We start from the raw sequence: 24,093 nt of genomic DNA, 5'->3' as shown, positions 1-24,093 counted from the left end.
TTTTTCTTTTCTCTCTCTCACAAACAAATAATAACGAAGATACAACACGCTTGAATTTTGTGTTAAGTCACTGCTTAGTACAAATTTTACATACCTAGACGTGGCGTTACGAGCCCCCACTCTCCGACTTTGTTGCGTTATATCTCATTATTATTTTGTATGTCTCTTCCAGACCTCGGGACTACAGAGTTCCGAATTTTTGGGAGGCAAACGTGGGGCCGAAGCCAACACGCTGAAGCCCTTTTGAGACAACTTTAATGAAATGGTGACACAAAACCGACGATTATCCCTTTATACACTATAGAAATGAACCCAAGGACAATCCCCGGTGGACGTCGTTAAAAAAAGACAATCCCCGGTTCTGTGCTAAACTATTGCTAACTATGGAGGAAAAGTACTTGGGCTATTGTGATGGGATGTTAGTGGCTGACAATGTATTAGGTACATGTAAAAATGGCAGGTGGAGACTTGCCACCTCACTTACTGGGCCCCCGGGAACCAGTCACTGAATAGCAACAAGAGGGCAACAGGTACATGAGCGGCTGTAGGGTGAGGATACCTCGGTGGACTTTAAACGCTGATTACGCGCTCCCTGTGCTTACCATGAGGCACCTACCCTCCGAGCAGGGCTACTAATCCTGCTCTAGCGACTCCACTCTGGACGGCCAAGCCAAGCCAGAGGCGTGAGACCTACCCCTGTCATGGTTCACTCCGACCGGCCGGAGATGGGGGACAGTATACTCTCCCTGGAAAACTCAGTATATATAGTCCCGCGGGGTCGCTACTCCTCGTCATCAGCCTCAGATGTCCTGCGGTGCCTGTACCTCATTATTATTGTCGTTATTGTCTCAAGAGCCTTTGTCCCAATTATGTTAGGGTCGACTTCCAGTCACGATGCAACTGAGTACCAGTGTTTTACAAGGAGCGACTGCCTATCTGACCTCCACAACCCGGTTACCCGCTCAACCCAACACCCCTTGGTAAGACTTACTGGCTTCTGACTACCCTCCAAATAACGGTCATTGGTATCCAAAATATACGTAGAAAGTACATAAAAACTTAGAAAAGTTGCATTGGCAGGCACTTGCCAGACCTGGAATCAAAGCCGCACGCTCATACTTGAGAGATTGGTTCTCTACCCACTAAACCACCACGACTTCCACTAAGTCACCACGACTTTGTCATCTATTTAATGTTTTTTTACGTAATAATACGTGTACCTAATATTTTTGCCACTCACAACTTAAATGCGGACTAATTAGAATCACCACTTTTATCCCTATGGTCACGTCTATTGCGGTTCAGTTCTCAGCGTTTTGTTTAGTCTGCTGTGCTTTTGCCGTTAAAGTACAAAAATTAAATATATGGAACGTTTCTAATGGTTATGCGTATTCCGTTGTTTCCAAGTCAACGGGCCCTTAAAATTCAATATCAGACTATTCAGATCTTTGATTTTGCTGACTCCGTAGTCGCTGGCATAAGGGACAGGATCCGCGTACGAAGTCGCGGGCAGAAGCTAGTTTTTAATAAATAATCATAAATCAAGTTTTCGATATCAAATAAATCAATCTAGAAGTAATAAACGACTGAGCACAAAAATGTTACGCACCTTTATAAAATGTTGTGTAAATGTGTAAACGTCATTTTGTACCATCGATATAAATATTATTGCTTAGTTTCATGCTGTGTTTCACATTATTCAATTACATTTAAAGGTACAAATATAAGGATAAGTTCACCATTTCATTACAACGATAACCGAACCACAACCACCTTATTATTACACCCTATTATTACAGCCCATTGGTTAAATTGACGATTTGATAACTGGAAATGGCATTTAGGTATTGCAGTTTGAACTAAAATAACAATAGCCTCGTATATATTTCGAAAAAAAAAAAAACGCATAGAAAATACATAGCTGGCATACATGCACAGTTATGTACGGAGTTCACGGACCAACAATTTCGACGCAGTTGAATTCATTGTTAAAACTGAAAATGTAAAAGAATTTGCGAAAAAACATTTGGACTCCCAAACTAAAAGATGGTGACAGATAGTAAAAAAAACATATGAATTTATTCCTTCTAAATTACGACAAAATACTCGGAACATTGTTTGGTAGAAGGGAAGGCATTGTGGTGGATTTTAAATGATGGTAAGAGTTCAGTTCTCATCAAATATATTTGCTGCGAATAGTAAATTTACGATAGTCACTATGTTCAAATAACACATTATTTTGCATGGATGTGTCAAATGGCTGACTTCAGAGAGGCAAACTTATTTGACAAGAACTATAGTATTAAATGTAAAATTTAATATATATTTTATTTTTAAAATAATATGATATGATCGTGTTAATGTTTTTATTCATCCTTGCGGTCATCGTTGTGAAGTAAAATGATGCTCTCACTGGGTGTAGGGGTATCGAAAATCGGCAGATTTTCTACCTCACCTGTAAAATTAGGTTTCATTAGAATTTCGAATTTATACATGGGCTTATAAAAGTTAGTTTACCATGACAGATATACAGTCAATAAATAGAGTAAACGTAATAATATCCCCAATAATAAATTTTAATTTCTGCGAATACTCACAGCGAAAAGCGGTGACAATAATTTTGAATTTTGCCTTATGTGTCTTGGTACGTAAACCACCATTTTTCTACAAAACGCATACCTTTATCTGAATAAGTTATTCTTTTGTAGTCAACGTTAAGAAGCAGGAGTCGTGTCACCCATTCAAGTTGGAAGATTTTTTTAAATGTCATGACGTATCTAGCTACATTAACTAGCAAAGGCATACCTATGTCCCGTTTTGAACATGGGTCAACCGCATAGTATTTAATTCTTTGTCCCATTATTAATTTTTTTTTTTAGTACATTCAAATCATGAAGCAAATCTCAAACAACTTGATTGGGTGACGCGACACGTGTTTTAAAGTTCTTACCAATTCTGACAATAAAGTTGACAGACTCATCCTCGTCTAACATAGAGAACACGTTCTCTACGGGAATGTACACGTTCTGAGTGTGCTCCAGAAAGTCTGCATCTTTCTCGCACTTGCATGGCCGTCTGAAAAAATAATATATATAGTATAAAAGTTAGCTGATTTTAAAGCCTTTTAAATTAGAAGTTAAGTTGACACTCTTTTGGGGGCTAACTGCAAGGTAATGTTCGTTACTGCTTAGAAATAATTACACGATTTTTGTGAACCAATGAGGAGTCAAAGACTTTCTTAATTGAGGTTATTACAGTCGGATGTGTTACGTAAAATACTACTTTTTAATTAACGTCTTGTTAGAGTATCTTTTCCATGTTTTTTTGGAATAATGCGATAACCGAATAAAGAAAGTACACCTACCTATTCAAACCTTCAAAACAATCCCAATTACATTGTTATTTGTGGCATGAATAATTTAATATCTGTTTTCATGTAAATTTATTTATACGTTTTCTGAAACACAGCTTTAAGTTATTATCTGCGATTTCAAGAAAATCTCATCAGACAAAACATAATACAAGCAAAATTATTAATATTCAACGTGCGCAATACAAAAGAAAAATGTCTGAATGTTTTATATCCAGGCAAAACAATTTATAAGGCTTGCGAGAACATTTTTTTTTATAATAGAATTTTATTTACGGCGCGTGTATGGTAATCTTACAAATTGTGCCGAAAGGTGAGACAATTTTGACACTAGTCTGGATTTTGCTTTTTCGTGGGTCTTTAATAAATGATGTGTCTAAATTATTTTTTACTGCGTGTGTAAGTTAATAATTACCTTTCAGTTCAATAGCAGTATACAAGTCAATATACAGTCCAATATACTAAACATCACGCTACAGAGAACTACTTATAGTAGAAAACAAAGGAGTTTCATTACTAATATTTTGTCAATTCATTGGGATTACGAGTAGGTGTCACCAAAAATTTCTCATGGTTTTTCGAGACCTACCTATCTAAAGTAATTTGTAACATGTGATTCTCATCATGACTTGGCATAAATATTTTTAGTTACTTTACGTGTTCCATATCAAAAGGGTGGGTGTTCATTCATTACAGTACGTTTTTAACGTCCAAATAACCGATCCAAAGCTGTTATTAGAAAACTTAAAATTGCCAACAAATAGCCTGATATTTTTTTAAATTAATATCTTAATTGCAGTTACTAAAAAGCAAATTAATTGTCTACTTGCCTATAAACAATCCTTTTGCTTGGTAGGTTTGGCAGGAAGATGTCCACTTCGAAATAAAATTTCTCAGCATGGTCATCATTCACAAGAACTGTCCACATCATTCTTCCTGAAAAGAAAATAGAGAGTCAAAAAATAAATCTATACTAATATTATAAAGCTGAAGAGTTAGTTTGTTTGTTTGTTTGAAGGCGCTAATCTCAGGAACTACTGGTCCGATTTGAAAAGTTCTTTCAGTGTTAGATAGCCCATTTATCGAGGAAGGCTATAGGCTACTTTTTATCCGGGTCCGTGCCGAGGTTCCCACGGGATGCGGGTGAAACCGCTGGCAGAAGCTAGTATACATATATAATCAAAGTTATGTGTACTGTTGGTTTTATCTATGTGGCTTTATTATTCAAGTTTATTGATTGAAAACGGTTTATAAATTACTTAATTGATCTGAATACTGCTCTCTCATGTCTCATGAAATGTCGTAATTCTGTTTAAAATATTACCAATACCTTAAGCTTAAACTTGACTAAAAACATTGACCACAACGATAGTTGTAGAACTAATATCTAGACTATGTAGAGGTACAAGTACGATATATCTATTTACTATAGTTGACAATCGAAGATATTTCAACATTTTTTTTTTTTTTTTTTTTTTTTTTTTCACACACGGTCGGTTAACCCCATGGTAAGTTATTTATTAACTTGTGTTATGGGTGCTAACACGACTGATATACTACATATAGCTACATATATACATATTTATAAATACATATCATAACACCCAGACCACGGCCAACAAGCATGCTCATCACACAAATGTCGACCGAACCGGGAATCGAACCCGGAACCTCAGGTTCGGCGGTCCGGCATGATGACCATTGCGCCATCGAGGTCGTCAATTACATTACATTTCATTACATTTAGCATATTCATCACAATTTACATAGTATCCTAACCGACCGTCTGGCTTCTTGCACAAGGGTTGCGGTCGTTGAAGGCACAGCTTAGCTTAATTATCTCAGGAATTACAGACACTAGTAGTGTCTGAGTCCTGTGGCACTTTAGTGGTACTCGCAAGAAGGTACCGAGACGGCTTTATGGTTAATTATTTTAATATTACCTATACTTTTTTGGCTTTGGAAGTCTGCAGGTACATTTGCAACTGAGATAAGGTTGAAAGATGTAATAGTTTGTTACTATTAAAATGAAAAATTGTTTTTACGATAGGATAGGATTCTGAAGTTTGCATGTGCAGTATATCAAGAACAAATCTTTAATTTGCTTCTGCAGATCACCGCATTTTATAAGTTTTAAGATCTATGCGTTAACATAAAATAATTACAGCCAGTCAGAAGTCAGATGATCAGTCAAATCTGACTATCCCGGTTGGCTGACTGACGCTTCATTTATTTACACTCGCTGCCTTTTTATGTTTAGCAGATTTACTAGTGAATAAAATATAACTAGTGAAGACAATAAGTTCCATCGATATTATCATTACTAAGAAATACGAAAGCTGTGTTCTATAATTATCCTTTATCCTTGCTTCTATCGGCAATGCTAACGGATGGCAGTGATTTGCGCTGACCCACTTAGATTGCTAGATAACACGGTTTCAATAGAGCTATCTACTGAACTGATTTGTTGTTCTACTGGTTATCGCATCAGTTACATTTCAAGTAGCTGATGTTTTAATATCCTTATTGTAATTATATTGTTTTTAATGATAAATTTTTCGATATTAATCAAATTAAGGACGTCCCTTTGGTGTTTTATGTTAAGAAAATAAAAATATGCTTTTTATATTCGAGACTAGTTCCCGCCCCATATGAGGATGGAGATAAAAATTATCAGATATCCTATTTCTAAGCTACCTGCCAACCTTTTTTTCAGTTAAAATGGTTCAGCCGTTTTTGAGTTGTTGCTACTAACAAAACTTTCGTTTATATAGTGAAGAATTCACAGAATACGTGAATAACCGTCTTACCACAAAAACTTTTAAACGTCAGTTTATGCCTTGTCTAAAAAAATGTCAAATTATGACGTTGACATATGGTTCATTTTGCAGCCAATATTTTATTAGACAAGTGTAAAACAGGGTTTAAAGTTTTTGTAGTAAGGCCCTAATAGTTTAAACTCCTTGTTTAAACTATTATTCACGTATTCTGTGAATTTCGTTTGAGGCTTTACCAAATCAAAATTTCGGAATGTTCACATTATAAATTACTAGCTTTTGCCCGCGACTTCGTTCGCATGATATAGTGACTTCCGGCATATTTTTGGTTTGACCAATAGATGGCGCTATATGTCCGGAATAAATTTTATTTTTTATTTTTATATTTTTTTTTTGAAATAAAAACTATCCTATGTCCTTTCTCAAGTTCCAAACTATGTCTGTACCAAATTTCACACAAATCGGTTCAGTAGTTTAGGCGTGAAGAAAAGACAGACAGACAGACAGACAGACAGAGTTACTTTCACATTTATAATATTAGTTAGGATTACATTGCTTTTTATGACTGGTGTTTCACGCATAAATTACACGTAGCAATATAAAATGCGCACACGGTATTATTATGTTACCACCGCTACCACAAAAATATTGCCAAAACCATATTTTGCTTTTCATAACAACAATAAATATTTTAATGCGAAGTAATAAGCTTATCTATAGTTTTTCATACATATTTCCCTCTTAATTGAGTTATTAACGCTTCATTTATTCAGGTCAGCGATTAATGCGGCCAGGGGAAGCCCCACTTGGCAGTTTAATATGACCCTTTTAAATCAATATTGCATTAAGATTTTAAGTTTCTGCACTCTTCACAAAAATTACTATGAAATATCTGTTATGTAGGTATGAATCATTCTGCGCAGTTGGTTAATCTCCTTACATGAGAACAGCTGCCTTGGCCGATAATCGGCTAGGAGGACGACATCATCATTTAAATATGAAAAAGAAATCCTAGCTATATATGATCGTTCAACTGTTTTTTATTCAAGTCATAATATTTCATAAGAAAAGATGGACCTAAGTAAAAGACAACTTGTACGTGCCTTACGTGGTACATCTTATTTTTTCTCAACCACAAAGAATACCGCAGCTTATAACATTACTTTAGTAGGTACAATCCACTCACCTCCTCTCTTATCATAAATCTGGTACACATTGAATATTCGGTCGTAACACCTCAGTAGAAAGTAGTTGAGCACAGGCTCCGTTCTCTTCGCGTCCCATCGGTTTTTCACGGTGATAAATGGGAGTTCTGTGACCTTCTCACTATGTTCCATGAAACAATGGTCCATCCAGTCGCCGGCACGACCTTTCCATTTGCAGTCCCCTGAAATTACAATTATTTTTAACGAAAGAGTTAAAGAAAAATCGGAGTTGTAATTGCCACTGTGTGTGCATAGGGGAATTGTGGAGGTACTTTCTGTTTTGTGATGAGACCAAAAACTTTGTCCAAAAAATTGTATGCCCTGAGGAAATGAAATTGAAGGTACATGGACTTCGGAAAATAGGAAATGGAGGAGTTATCATAAGCACGGAGACCAAGGATGACATCCTAAAATTGAAACAGACTGTCGAGCGCTCCACGTCTGCATTTACTGTTACTGAACCTCAAAAGCGAAAGCCCCGTATTATAATTATTGGGGTACCCACTGATATGGCAGAGAAAGAAGTATTTAGATGTATTTACGAACAAAATATCGTCGTCAAACTTCCAACACTGACAAAGGATACATTTTTGACCTCATGTAAATTAAGCCATAAGTCAGGAAAAAGGGATGCTGACAGCTGCAACTACATTGTTGAAGTACCAGCCGACGTCCGGAAAGCACTAGTGAATCAGAATAGACTTAACATAAACTGGACGTCATGCCCAGTATGGTCATGCATCCAAGACTTGCAAATCTGATACCTCTACTTGTGGCCACTGTGGAGGAGAAGGACACGCGACTCAAGAGTGTTCTTCAAAGGAACAACCACCGAAATGTGCAACATGTAAGCGCTACAAAAAATCCCACAATTACAAGACGGGAGATTCCGATTGCCCGTCTAGAAAAGCCGCTGAATATAGGTATATCAACTCCGTAGATTATAAAGGCATCTGATAGCGTCAAACTCTAGATAATATTTAGCTCTAATTCATTTTTACACATTATATAATTTCATATTTTACTTAGGGATTACTGATTATTTTTAGGCCCGCATTTTTACACTTAAATATTGTAGGTACTCAATATGTATATTTTTATTAGTATGTAAGCATTATATTATATTATACATGTGTAACAATACTGTATTTGTCGCATTGACCTAGAATTTTAGTCACTATAGCAATTTATTGTTAATTCGCTATAAATATTATAATAAGCACTTTTACGCCCGAGACACAGGTTTTTACCTAGTTCGGGCAAATTATACATCAGCACTTTTTAGAATTAAGCTAAATATTGTAATTTTTTTTCAAAGTGAAGTAATGAACAATTTTATTATTATTTATTTTATTACTGCTGTCTATCGAAAACAGCAGCATTATTTATTATGTCCTTTCTTAGACTTTAGACTATACGGTATAAAGGCACAAAAACAGAGTTACTTTGCCTTTGCAATACTAGTAAGGATTTCAAATTAGGATCAAAATCATCTCATAGATAAAACCACCAAATATATTATGTTTGTCTAAAAACGAACAGGGGGTTAGAACAAAATAGTCCTAGAGGCTTTTGTACACTTTTCTTTTGATAAGACAGATTTTCTTATAAATAAATCATGATGTCACAATTCGTGTTTGGGTTACATTATACCGATGACAGATGTGGTGATGTATTCCATTTCGCATCCGAAACACAAGATAGATACTCGTCACTAACATTTATATACTCTGTAACGTTTTTCTTAAGGTGCGTGTCAACTGATTTGCAAAAAATAAGAAAACTATGGCTATCCGAATGTTATTGATTAATGCAAAATTATATTATAGAGAGTCAGAATTGAAGTGAGTATTTCATTAGCGGCGCTGTGCACATTTCGTGATGGGAAAAAATTAGTGTTGCCCAAATGCAAGAACAAGACGAGACTTAGCCAGTCTTGGTCTTGGTCTTGCGCCAATACACCTGGTCTTGGTCTTGGTCTTGGTCTTGCGCTCCCAGTCTTGGTCTTGGTCTTGGTCTTGCAGCAAGAGTCTTGCAAGTCTTGCAAATACCTATTAGTCTATTACTATTTATTAAAGTTTACTTTAAATCTTAGAAAAACGTATTAGAATTGGAACATTGTGAGCTTGAATTAACATAGCCATAGTAAAGATCAAGCAGATTATTAAATAACTGAAGATTTGATAAGAAATTCGAAAAATCAACTGACCTACATGTCGTTTTCCATGGAAGTAACTGTTTCTTAATAAAAATTTATGATTTATAAGCTTACATTTGCTAAAACATGTAAAAAAACAAATTAATTACAATAACTTGACTGTATTTTAAAGAACAATACTTATCTGTCTAGAAAGAGATTGAACCCTCGACTTATAAGAAATTTAATAAAAGAGTTTTACGATTTATCATTTATTTTTTACATATAAGTGAATGTTTTGGAGTACATCTATACTAATATTATAAAGCTGAAGAGTTCGTTTGTATGTTTGATGACAGAAGTTTTAAAATAAATAAATAAGTCCTGAACGTCACATACCTCCAAAGTTACTATTCCTCGTGGACGAAGTCGCGGGCACAGCTAGGAAATACTTACTCTCATCATCTCTCTCAGAGATATTCGGGCTGGTAAGTAATACAAAACTCTTATCGCAGGCTTTTATTTTATTAGTAGGTAAGTACCTACGCTTTTTATATTATTTTATTAGTTTTGTAGAATTAATTCCAATTAAGAAAAAAAAGAAAACACTTAATTCCAATTCTTCCTTCATACATTTACGGGCTTAGGACCGTCAGAAACATTTTTCGTAATAAAACCGAAACAAAGTGATGTAAGTTGACAATGACGTATTATCAGGCCTCTGTCACTCTCTGGTACTTGCGCGCGATAAATGCCTACCGCTCGCTGGGTTACCGGCAGCCCCACGCGGCTCAGGGCGCACAACAGTCACACGCGCCGCGCGCAACACAATATTTTTATTTCGTGCGGGTTGATCACTCCTCGGTTGCGTAACATTATTAGATTGTTAGGCGCAGCGTACAATCTTCTTGCTACCCTTAAATTGTCACCAGCTATTGCGTACACGCGTACCATTTGTAGGTACTCGACATTCGAGTAGCGACGGTTCCTATCACTCATCATGCAAGACGTTTTAAAACCTATTTTTAAGTAAAAGGCGGCATTTATCAAAGTCCACGTGGACTCTTTGAAAAGTGCCGTCGTCGTCTTTGGCGGTGCCGTCGTGCCGCTCGTGGAATGAATCTCATTGGATGACAGTCCACGTGGACTGTGCTAGATTGGCTTACGATATTTTGTCTCGTAAAGAATGGAGATGGAACGATCACTCGACTCGAGCGCTGGGAAGGTACCTACTTTCTACCGTTTGATACCTACGTAAACATTAACAGAATATTTCTTATTTCTAATGTATTAATTATTTTTCTTTGCACCTATTATCTTAATTAATGCTGTAAAAATAATAATCGTGCCTAGTGGTATTTTATGTCGGATACATTGAGTGGACCACCTTTGTAAGACGACTAAAAAGTCGCGGTGTATTTAAAAGTGGCTACAATATTTATTAAACGGGTGATATTTGAACACTTTTTTGCTATTTTTTCTTATAAAAACTTAAGAAATATAATGACTAAATGTACAATAATACATAGTACCTAAGTAATTAGTTTAAAACCATATAAGTAATCAACATTATAATATATACTTACTAGAATGAATTAATATGACATCTACTACCTATCCTTACCATTTTATCCTAATCATAATACTACTTGCTTGATCAGTATAATGTATTCATTTTCATTCTAAGCACTCTGAAACTTATTTATTCTTTGGAACACCTGTATGTACTCTACTAGGAAATTATTTTGCATGAGTATACGTATTACGTACGCCCTATGGCGGCAATCAAATAGTGTCAAATGTTATGATTTCGGCGTGGCGGCAACGATTGTTGTAGATTTCAAAAGAAGCCGCCGGCGCGTGTATCATAACCATGTACTTCCGAAAAGCGGCAAATTTCTTTGAGAAGTAAGTACAAAACCTTTGATGCCGCATTATCAAAGTGCCGATGGTTAAAACATAACTAGGCATGCACTCAGTTTGATTTTAATAGATATTTTTTTATTCGCTATGTTTATGGTATTAGTCGTAATGCGCATAGGTCCAGTTTTTCATATTCTTTGATACAGTTTTTAGCGTCTCATAGAATTCCTAAGCGTACCTACCTATACACCGAACTGTTACACCTAACTACTCAGTGAAATAGCGCTAAGTCCTAGCTGCAAGACGCAAGAGTCTTGCAGGCTAAGTCTTGTTCTTGCTCAAGTCTTGCACGGTCAGTCTTGGTCTTGGTCTTGCTAAAAATACGCGGTCTTGTTCTTGGTCTTGGTCTTGCAAAAACGCAAGAACAAGACCAAGACTGCAAGACCAAGACTGAATTTGGGCAACACTAGAAAAAATGTTAAACTCGTGTCAGGTCAAGTGACCGACAAGGTCAAAGTCATGTTTACTGAAATTATGATAATACAATGAGCATATCCATGACAGTCACATTGGACAGCACGAAAATGTCACCAAAACCCCCTTCGTCGCTCTTTAGTGATTTGGCTGATTGAAAGATTGGTCAGATCGAAAATTTGTAAGACGGTCACGTGATTTTTTTTTAATAATAATATAATAATGTCAGGACACCTTTTCACACACGGTAGGTTAGCCCCATGCTAAGTTATTAATTAACTTGTGTTATGGGTGCTAACACAACTGATAAACTACATATAGCTACACATATACATATTTATAAATACACTAGCTTTCGCCCGCGGTTTCACCCGCGTCCCGTAGCCGGATGGTGAAAACTATCCTAAAACCTTCTCCCGGGTCTAAGTTACCTCCCCTCTAATTTTCAGTCAAATCGGTCAAGCCGTTTTCATGTTATGTCGTGACAACGGAAAGCGGGTTTCATTTTTATATATATAGATATTGTAGGTAACACCCAGACCACGGCCAACAAGCATGCTCATCATCACACAATATTCTATTGAAGTACTCAATACTCTTTTTCTTTAACTTTACATCAAAAATATGAAGCCTAACAAAAATAACTTTTTACATACCATAAACTCTAGCCATGAAGCAATCAATGATGCGGAACTGGCAATGCGCGTAGTGCTTGTCAAGCTGGGTGAGAACCGCATGTTTGGGACAGCCCGGGTTCGTGCACGGGAACAGGACCTTGTTCGCCAAAGACTCGAGCGCCGTCGATCTGATCGTGGAGTATTCTTTCTGTGAGACAAATAATGTATATTGAATTACAGAAATATTTTTATAATACACATCGGAAATAGGGCTATGTGGTTTGTGAAACCGAGGATTGTTATGTTTTTTTGCTTTTTTACAGAATTTTTCCTTTGTCTAGGGCAGTATTGTTTAGTCTTGGTTTTATCGGTGATCTTATCTTATCTAAATATCTAATTAACAGTGGAATCTTACCATGTATAAAACTTTGTCTAAAACATATTTAGCAGAAAGAACGAGCCCAAAAATTACAGAGGAACTTTTTTACATGCATTTCTTAAATATGCAGGCAATTTTACTGAACTCGGTTTGACACTTAGGAAAACCCAAACCCGTAGGTTTGATTACCTATAACTTAATTATTTTATATGTAACAATAAATAACCAAAAAAGAATTCTATCTTTTATTTCTATGCATTGCCTACATGTTCCGTTATTCAGGTCGCATTTCTAGTTCAGCAAAAACGTTGATTCAGTCTGTTATTTGTCGGCCTCAACCGTTTGGCCGGCTGTCGGTTTGCGGAGCACGGGCCTCCCGATGCAAAGGTATTAGAGGTTCACTGGCACACTCATGTGAAGCTACGTCAGACCCACGCAAAGGTTGATGAAAGACTTTGAAGTTTCGATATTTTTTAACCTTTTACTCTGTTGTGTATGGGTTGTGTTGATCGAGGTAAAAGCAAAGCAAAGTTTGTTGAGAATATCACTGGTCATCTCCAATGGTTAGCGGCTATATATTTTTTTATTTATCCATCTATTCCAGGTATCTACTAGATTTATATAAAAACTAACACATACTATACATATATAACACAAATATAATTAAACACTGATGCAGACAGATGACAGAGTCGGCATCCTAATAAGTTACACATGTATGTAACTTATTTGGCATTAGGTTATTATTAACCATTACATCATATTTTCCTTTTTGACAAAGGATCAATAACTTAGTACCTCATTTCAAAAACGTGCTCAGTCAATTATTTCAAAGAGCATATTTAAAATATTTCATCGTTAATAAGTAAGTTGTACTATACACAAATACCACTGCGTTGCTTATTAGAAAATGCTGGACATTTTATGAAAATGGCTTGAATAGTGAAGATATTTTTAAAGCGAAGTTAAGCATGAAAAAGAAAATTCCAAGTATTGTTTGTACACATTTTCTTTAATGCTTTTAAACTATTTATCGGAGGTATGACTTAATTGGATTTTATAATTAAAATATGTCATTATCTCGACAATAATGAATTCTCTGCTTTCTGTTGTAGTTATTTTATGGTTCGGAGAAACTTCCTTTCCCCGTTTCAGGGATACGATAAAAATAGCAACGGTCAATTTAGATCTAAAATTGTGTATCAAACAAAATGAGAAATTGCTAAGCAACAGATTTTTCCTTTATACCATAAATCCTCGTATTATTCATCCTTATTATTGATATACCTTTGAACTTTGTTTTCTTTCCTTTATCATTTATTTTGTGGACTACGATTGCCTCTGGGAATGTATTTTTCGAATTGTATTTATGTTCACTGTTTAAAGTATTATCTTTAAACAGTGAACATAAATGAATGTCGTGGTGGCCTAGTGGGTAAAGGACCAACCTCTCAAGTATGAGGGCGCGGGTTCGATCCCAAGTCGGGCAAGCACCAATGCAACTTTTCTAAGTTTGTATGTACAGTCAGCACCAAAAGTCGATGAACAGAATCAACATGACAAAACACCTGTTCACAATAAAATGCCATAAGTTATAGTCGCAACTAGGAAACAAAATAGATTGTACACCAGAAACTTACAAAAGTCGTTAAACACGAGTATTTCAAAAGTATCTGTGCACTAGTATTCCTAAAGTCGCTGTACACCATCAATCCAAAATGTCGCTGAACATCATTGTATCAAAAGTCACTAAACAGCAGTAAATACAAAATTAGGTTAACAAAGTATATTTTTAATGTTGCCGTGTGTTAATGTACTTTTGACGCTTATGTTGTTCAGCTACTTTTGGGACAGTACTTGCATGACCTTAATAATGTATGTTAACACGTTAGTATCTATTTCAATAATTTTAATAATTATTTTGGAAATACACTCTTTTGCAAAAAAAGCGGGCACCTAGTTGCGAAATCTTAGTTTTAAGGACTTTACGTGTATTTTAAAGGGTTTTAATGATTGTAGTATGTTTCTAGCATCAAAAGGGTTAGCCAAGCATGCGTGAGAGTGTATTCTAAATTTGAATTTTGTACAATTGCTAAGAAATTGGTTAAACCTTGTTTTGGACTAATTGCTGGCAGAAAGTTCGTCGGTGTTTTGAAAAGTTTTTGAAGTGATTTTCAGAAAACTGATAATGCAGTTTTAATTAATGATTAATGTACCTTTTTGTTAGATAAAACATTTTTGAAAAACTATGCGTATTTGATAAAATTTTCACCTGCTCTAAATGGGCTATACTGATGATTGATGGCAATGTTAAGAGTTTCGGTATTTTAGTGCAAAGCGTTCTACTGTTTAAATATTGAACCCACGTGTTTTAAAATATCACTTTTTCATAATTAAATACTATTTAGAGGAATATCAGTACATTGGGCTGCGACAAAACCAATTTAAAGTAAGCAGTGCCGATCGCAACTCGTCTCCTATCGTACTTTGACATTAAAAAATACCAAATTTTGTGATAAATGTTAAAATTAACCACATGAAAAATGATGAGGAGGGTTTAAGCTATCTAAAAAGTCTAATTATCGCTGCGTTGAAGCTCTCTATAACTCCATAGGTATCGGGTTACTAAACGATGATTTCGCTGAAAGGGAGTCAAGAATTCAAAAGTATTGACCAAACGTATGTTTCTTAAGAAATGACCAGATAACCAATTATTGTTATGATTTCAGCAGTAAAGTGCTGTAGATGCTAGGAAATCTCGGTGCAGGCAAGTTTATTTGATAAAATGTCAGTGGGATGAAAACACGCTATTTGAACGCTCAGACTCATAGATCTTCGGAGGTCTACGGAGTTTCCCAAGAGACGAGGTTGTTTGAAAATCAGTGATTACGAGACCTTAAGACCTCGTGCTCACAGTCTATGCGCTATTTTCTGTATTTTGTAGAATTTCAAGATTTTTAAAAATGTTAAAGTCCGAAAGGAGACGAGTTGTGATCGGCACTGCTTACTTTAAATTGGTTTTGTCGCAGCCCAATGTACTGATACTCCTCTAAATAGACGAAAAAGCGATATTTTAAAACACGTGGGTATAATATCTAAACAGAAGAACGCTTTACACTAAAATACCGAAACTCTTAACATTGCCATCAATCATCAGTATAGCCCATTTAGAGCAGGTGAAAATTTTATCAAATACGCATACTTTTTCAAAAATGTTTTATCTAACAAAAAGGTACATTAATCATTAATTAAAACTGCATTATCAGTTTTCTGAAAATCACTTCAAAAACTTTTCAAAACACCGACGAACTTTCTGCCAGCAATTAGTCCAAAACAAGGTTTAACCAATTTCTTAGCAATTGTACAAAATTCAAATTTAGAATACACTCTCACGCATGCTTGGCTAACCCTTTTGATGCTAGAAACATACTACAATCATTAAAAACCCTTTAAAATACACGTAAAGTCCTTAAAACTAAGATTTCGCAACTAGGTGCCCGCTTTTTTTGCAAAAGAGTGTATTTCCAAAATAATTATTAAAATTATTGAAATAGATACTAACGTGTTAACATACATTATTAAGGTCATGCAAGTACTGTCCCAAAAGTAGCTGAACAACATAAGCGTCAAAAGTACATTAACACACGGCAACATTAAAAATATACTTTGTTAACCTAATTTTGTATTTACTGCTGTTTAGTGACTTTTGATACAATGATGTTCAGCGACATTTTGGATTGATGGTGTACAGCGACTTTAGGAATACTAGTGCACAGATACTTTTGAAATACTCGTGTTTAACGACTTTTGTAAGTTTCTGGTGTACAATCTATTTTGTTTCCTAGTTGCGACTATAACTTATGGCATTTTATTGTGAACAGGTGTTTTGTCATGTTGATTCTGTTCATCGACTTTTGGTGCTGACTGTACTTTCTAAGTATATCTTAGACACCATTGACTGTGTTTCGGATGGCACGTTAAACTGTAGGTCCCGGCTGTCATTAAACATCCTTGGCAGTCGTTACGGGTAGTCAGAAACCAGTAAGTCTGACACCAGTCTAACCAAGGGGTATCGGGTTGCCCGGGTAACTGGGTTGAGGAGGTCAGATAGGCAGTCGCTTCTTGTAAAGCACTGGTACTCAGCTGTATCCGGTTAGACTGGAAGCCGACCCCAACATGATTGGGAAAAAGGCTCGGAGGATGATGAGTGAACATAAATCTAAAAAGTCGTGGTGGCCTAGTGGGCAAAGAACCAACCTCTCGAGTATGAGGGCGCGGGTTCGATTCCAGGTCAGGCAAGTACCAATGCAACTTTTCTAAGTTTTTATGTACTTTCTAAGTATATCTTAGACACCAATGACTGTGTTTCGGATGGCACGTTAAACTGTAGGTCCCGGCTGTCATTGAACATCCTTGGCAGTCGTTACGGGTAGTCAGAAGCCAGTAAGTCTGGCACCAGTCTAACCAAGGGGTATCGGGTTGCCCGGGTAACTGGGTTGATGAGGTCAGATAGGCAGTCGCTTCTTGTAAAGCACTGGTACTCAGCTGAATCCGGTTAGACTGGAAGCCGACCCCAACATAGTTTGGGAAAAAGGCTCGGAGGATTATGATGGATGTTTAAAGTATTATCTTTATTGAAATCAATAGCCACTTACATACTCACGGTTAGTTGTATAGTTACATTTACCCGTTATCAAAATGAGAAAAAATATTTTTTTTTTTTTGGAAAACTAACACCAAAATTATTCGAATTTGCTAGTTTAAATTCGTCATCTAATCTGTTTTTTACAGTAAGAGAGAGAGAAACTGATCATACCAGATACAAGACCCGATAATATTTTTTTTTCAGGACGCGAGTAAAACCGTTTGAAGTAGCCAGCATATCAAAAAATACATATTATATTAAAATTGTTATTTATGCGACAATTATTATCTTTAAATACTAGGTATAGATAAATAATGTCGCAGTATGATGAGGGCAGAGATTTCCCTATATTATCTAAACTATCGATAACATTGTTCAGGTATTTTGTAAAATAATTCCTTCGTGAATCACTAGATTGTCAAATCTTTCCTTCTTTATGTTTAAAAAATATTGGAGTATTTATTATTATTTTTATTTATGACCACCAATTCATTCTAAATTTAGTAAGAGAAGATGTTTTCGAAAGTAGTCTTATTCTAAACATAAATGTTCTAAATCAGACAGAAAACATAGTTAATAATATTTAGGGCTAAATTCATTTAGTGAGCACTTGTGTAATAAGCTATAAATTAATTTATGAATTTTCTTATTGGGTACAAAAACCACTTTAAAAGCACATAAAATCAAATCAAAGTAATATTATTTATGTTTTATAATCATGATTTGGTCCATCGAATTGTATCAAATTGATTCAGTGGATCAAAGCGAACGTTTTCAATTTAAAACTTTTGCTAAAACGAAATTACTTCTAGTCTCTTGTAGTATAAAGTCATTGATTTTTTTTCGTGTTCAAAGTTGTTTTAGATTTTACATAAGCCGAAGTATTCAAAGTTAGGTAAGGTTAAAAACACTAAAACACTACACCGTTAATATAGCTACAAAACACGCTAGCTTGAATCACACATTAATACGCTTTTGTATAAAAACCAATCCCATATCATATTTCATAGACAATTTATAATTCTCGACACACCTAAGGTCAATGATTTGGGAGGAAGTAGTCATAAGTACCTAATTAATTGGATTAAAATACTATATTGTCTTTAACTACGTACATAATTAAGTAAAACGGTGTTAATGCTAGCTTACAGAACTACTTATTATTTTAATATTTAAATCCTCCAGTAAGGCCAAGTCTACTTTTACGTAGACCATTTCACTTGTTTAACCTTTCTTTGAGTCATGTAATGAGTCATTTCATTGTTATTTAAAGTCACAGTGGCATTGTATGAGATATTAAATATTGATATGACGTTATTAAATACGGTTTAAAATCCTTTTCAAGGCTTGAAAGGATTTTTTAGACAATAATGACACTTTCAGATCTTGTCGTAGTACCGGTTACTCAGATGATCATAAACAAAGACAGTAACAAAAAGAAGTAAATACATTGGTATACGTTACGTTGTCAGTTCTTAGACCAGGTCCTCATAGTCTTCCACCCATCTTATATTCCTAAGCCCATCGATGGGCTATGGGCGGCCTCAGGTACATGTTTGAGGTACATTTGGTACACGATATTGGACTCTATGTTAACATGCATTAAGATTTAAATTACTCACCTTGCATATATGACACGGGTAGCTCTTCTCATAGCATTTGCCGCACAGACTATGCCCATCCACGCAGAGGTGGATGGGTGGTCTCATATACATGTTACATTTGATACACAATATAAGACTCTATGTCAACAGTATTACGATGCAAATTACTCACCTTGCATATATGACACTGGTAGCTCTTCTCATAGCATTTGCCGCACAGACTATGCCCATCCACACAGAGGTGGATGGGTGGTCTCATATACATGTTACATTTGATACACAATATAAGACTCTATGTTAACAGTATTACGATGCAAATTACTCACCTTGCATATATGACACTGGTAGCTCTTCTCATAGCATTTGCCGCACAGACTATGCCCATCCACACAGAGGTGGATGGGTGGTCTCATATACAGGTTACATTTGATACACAATATAAGACTCTATGTCAACAGTATTACGATGCAAATTACTCACCTTGCATATATGACACTGGTAGCTCTTCTCATAGCATTTGCCGCACAGACTATGCCCATCCACACAGAGGTGGATGGGTGGTCTCATATACAGGTTACATTTGATACACAATATAAGACTCTATGTCAACAGTATTACGATGCAAATTACTCACCTTGCATATATGACACTGGTAGCTCTTCTCATAGCATTTGCCGCACAGACTATGCCCATCCACACAGAGGTGGATGGGTGGTCTCATATACATGTTACATTTGATATACAATATAAGACTCTATGTCAACAGTATTACGATGCAAATTACTCACCTTGCATATATGACACTGGTAGCTCTTCTCATAGCATTTGCCGCACAGACTATGCCCATCCACACAGAGGTGGATGGGTGGCCTCATGTACGTGTTACATTTGGTACACGTCAACTCCTTGATCAGGCCTCCGTAGTGATCCGTCTCGAGCAATGTGTTGAGAACTACTGAAAAAGAACCAAAAATAAAATTAATAAATTATTGAGATATACAGGGGGTGTTGATATGTTTATACTATGTGCGTACTGACTTTTTGATGCAGGTACGATACAAACAACTATTTGATCTTTTGTCAAAGCTTTTGATTTGTTTTTGTTCATGAAATCGAATCCAAGTCTTGCGTTGACATTGCAAGTCTTTGAAAACTTCAAAATCTAAAGTTTTCTCGTTTGAATTGTAATTAATTTATTTATTCGATTTACACGGCTGTGAAAGCCAATTACAACCAGCAGAATCCTTTAGATGTGATGTGTGTTCTAATTTATTTCATTTTTAGAGTTCAAAATACAAGAGAATATTAATTTAACACCTTACGATAAAGTAATTCCTAATACTACATAGTAACAGGTGGATATTGTGTTTGTTTACTTTTAAACGTGTGTCTGTTACACAAATATTGCCCAAAAGTAAGTAGACTTGTTTATTGACCCCAAATTGTGATTGGTGATAAGTCAATATTATTAAGTAAGGAGTCCATAATAACAATACGCATCAATCGTTAACTCGCTTTATAAGGTTAAATAAATGCACCCAATTTTTACCCTAGAACTAGGAATCTGTTTGCTCAACAGTCGCAGCAGTTAAATTCTATTGCTTGAATGGAATAGTAAAGATAGAGCTTACGTTGTCAATGAAAATACATAACTGATTTATGTTTTTATAGTCTCATGACTGTCCAAACAGAATCAATTCAGCTTAAATTGACATAAATCTTAAACAAATTAACCTACATTTGTTTGAAAGGAGTCCTATCAAAACCAGTCAATGCACTGGAAATCAGCATCGACCATTGTACGCGTTCCAAATATAAATCACGCCAATTCATTTAATTAACAACATTCTATATTCAAATTCAAAACATTTGAAAATCAGGTCATATTGACTATACAAATAACGAACGCAATTGAGACAGATTCACTAAAACCCGAGATGATGATACACATTACATTGGAAATCCGAAAATAAACACAAGTGGATATCTGTCGATTCCAATAAACGTAATCGAGCAGAAAATTACGAACATTTATTAGAAAGACATTCCTCTCACAATGATTTATTTAGACTCACGATCGCATTATGTGTGTGGGTAAAAAAATGCTGAGAGGAATTCGAATATAATTGAAGTAAATGATCATTATAATGATGCGGGTGAAATAAATTAAAAGAATATGGAATAATGCTGGTATGAAATTCTAGGCACTAATTATTCGCTTGGCAAACAAAGAATTCTATGATATTGATCGAATTATGACCGTAGTACATTTAGCAGTATTCGAGCTATTTAATACGGTATAATACCATTCACTAGGAGAAGGCAACCGAATAAAAATATGGATGAAAAAATGTGCATTTACATTTTCATGTTTATACTCTCGTTCAGTGTAATCGTATTGATATTTTAATGCGCATATCGAATACATGCATGTTTACTTATTTATTTAGCCCAAAAATACATACAATTTCAGGCAATATTTTGATACTTTGTTGACTTTTTAACGGTTCAAATATGCTTAACTAATATAACCTGGATTCTATTTCTAAATTAATTTCGCCAAACAGTCAGTCGACAAATATTAATTACCAACTTATTTAACGACAACTGGCAGACATTTACTGTAGACATACATTTGAACAAGACAGTTAGTATTTATAGTATGTGAGAATAATTACATGAAAGACTACTGAAAGAAGTTCAAGGTTTTAAGATTAGACTAGATGAAGACCATCAGCTCAAGAAATGATAAAGAATTGAAGCATGTTTTACCTCAAAATGACCACATACATAAACGTACTGAAAAAGTTATAAAAACAGTGAGAATATAACAGTTAAAGCAATACCAATTTTCAAACAATCACAAAACAACACACATTATAATGACACGTGACGAAACAACGATATCACTCGATAAACGAAACACAGCTGAGCACTAAAGAAATTCCATTAACGCAACCGACCATCAAATCACAGATTATTACAGCATTCATATGTACGCAACTAATAATAAACACTAACTTTTTCTCCCAGCCGGCGACGAAGTGGATGACATTCTGAAAATAACGCTCCGGCCCACAACAAACGTAACTAGTTCGCGTCCAATACAGTTTTATGCTTCGTAAACACTTTTTGATTCACACGTACTGATGTAAAGCGATTAGAACGTAATCGTTTAGCCATTTTCTTTGATAAGACAAGTAGTATCTGAAGCGTGATTGTGGTAACTCGGTTTTGTTGTTGGTTGGCGACACTGAACGAGTCTATATTTATGCCGCAAGGTCGCTACTAAGGGCCGCAGTGGCGAGAACGGCTGACCAACTGCGCTTCGGGTAGTCACGCATCTATACGCAGATTATGTTTGGGTGAATGCTTTAGTGTTTATAGGGCAGAATTAAATTATGACGTGATAATAAATTCAATTGAATGCACAGACTGGCTGACTTGGATATTCTTGAAATTGGAATCGATTCCAAACATCATTTGATAGCACATAATTTTTCACAATGATTAATAATAGGTACATCAATGATTCTGAAAAATTGATAAGTTCCTCCTTTTTTGAGGTCGATTAAAAAAACATTTTGCACTGCTTTATTTGAATGATCATGAATGTAATTTGTCCGTGAAAAAGTCATTTTACAAATACTATAAATACATGAAGATAATGTTCTTGGAGTTTATTTTATTTAGTTAAAACTATTATTATACCCCATGGATGGGTGACTACGCTTAAATTAACGAAATGGACACGTCAGTAGCGTTCGCAAAGCACTTCATTTCCACGGTGACGCGTTTCCAAATGTACCAAATTATGCTGTCCTCGTGTTCTACGTAGTTATCGATAATATGGATACCTGTCCTGTTCTGATAATACGCTATCTATACAAAAATACTGCATTGAATATACGCACCTGATTACGTCTTTGATAATGTCACTTTTATTTTTTAATTGTTTTTTTGCAACACTATGCACTAATATTTACTTAAATACTTATAAATCACTGATTTGTGGTTTAGATGATGGTTTGATTCTATCACAGACAATGCAAAACTTGGACTGATTGCCTATGTACAGTCTAGCTAGAGTATAAAATGCTTTGCCAAAATTATTCTACCATTCAATCGTCTAGTTGGACTTGTGTATTTAATACAATTATTATATTATATACAAATATTATACACCTGTCAAAAATATTTGAATGGACAACAAAATATTTATGTCTACATCGAGTAGTTCTATTAATTAAATAATTTCTTACTGAATAGTGGTAAATATGAAATGGATTATTGTTTTTGACTTGAAAAATGCATCTTGAATCTAAGTTATAGTTTTTAACTGCCAATTTTGTGTGTTTAAACTAACTGATGTCATTATTGTAAGTAGAAAAAAATATTTTCACCTGACAAATCCAATTTTGATCCCATAATACTCATTCACAAACAATATTTTTATTTCTTTCACTCACTGAATATTCTGACCCGTGGTCTGACCAGACTACTATCAGACTCAAAGTATGAATAGCTTGGATAAGGTGTATACTTTTATTTTATGTATTCGATTGTAATTAGATGACGTAGGTACTTACCGCATAGTGCGGGGAATCTTAGATAACCTTAATGTAATCTATCTTTAAAACAAATCTTATCTTTTAAAGGTACACCGTTGGCTTCCTTAGTACGAAATTAATTTTCTTTTTTAATTTTGTACAGTATTAATAAACACTCGATGTTATAGTATGATTTACTTGTATTAGTTTATAAGGGCTTTTTATATTCCTTACCTGTTAAGAGTAACCCACTTCTTGTTTTCCTTAGAATGTACTATTATATCAAAATATCTTAAAAACATGAAATTGATAATCAATCAGATATACAAAGTAGGTAATTAGTTTTATTTAGGTAGTTTAATTATTATTAAGTTCAGTTTAGTATTAGTTTAAACAAAATAAATGTTTTTCTATAACCATTTGAAATTCTAGTCTTTCAAATAAACAAGTTAACTCGAAAGCCTTACGTTAC

General features: G+C 35.1%; 1 protein-coding gene across 8 annotated transcripts; it reads right to left on the bottom strand.

Annotated features, from left to right (window-relative positions):
* Positions 1 to 2,165: 2,165 nt before the first annotated feature.
* On the bottom strand, positions 2,166 to 23,627 carry LOC124635044 (E3 ubiquitin-protein ligase sina-like). Of its 8 annotated transcripts, none has more exons than XM_047170813.1 (7): positions 23,475 to 23,627; positions 19,860 to 20,023; positions 12,483 to 12,651; positions 7,334 to 7,534; positions 4,201 to 4,306; positions 2,951 to 3,075; positions 2,166 to 2,455 (listed from the first exon to the last, which is right to left on the bottom strand). In XM_047170813.1, the coding sequence occupies exons 1-7, from the start codon at positions 23,506 to 23,508 to the stop codon at positions 2,367 to 2,369; spliced, it is 888 nt and encodes a 295-aa protein (XP_047026769.1). In that variant the 5' UTR covers positions 23,509 to 23,627; the 3' UTR covers positions 2,166 to 2,366. The 8 variants fall into 8 exon arrangements, with proteins under 8 accessions (XP_047026769.1, XP_047026768.1, XP_047026774.1 ...); XM_047170812.1 differs by having other exon boundaries at positions 19,860 to 20,026; positions 23,475 to 23,603; XM_047170818.1 differs by lacking the exon at positions 23,475 to 23,627 and adding an exon at positions 22,986 to 23,127 and having other exon boundaries at positions 19,860 to 20,026.
* Positions 23,628 to 24,093: the final 466 nt, after the last annotated feature.

The sequence above is a fragment of the Helicoverpa zea genome, chromosome 12, assembly GCF_022581195.2.
Source record: "Helicoverpa zea isolate HzStark_Cry1AcR chromosome 12, ilHelZeax1.1, whole genome shotgun sequence".
Lineage (NCBI taxonomy): Eukaryota > Metazoa > Arthropoda > Insecta > Lepidoptera > Noctuidae > Helicoverpa > Helicoverpa zea.
Note: the sequence above shows the minus strand (reverse complement) of the source record. Positions and strands in the feature narration are given on the sequence as shown.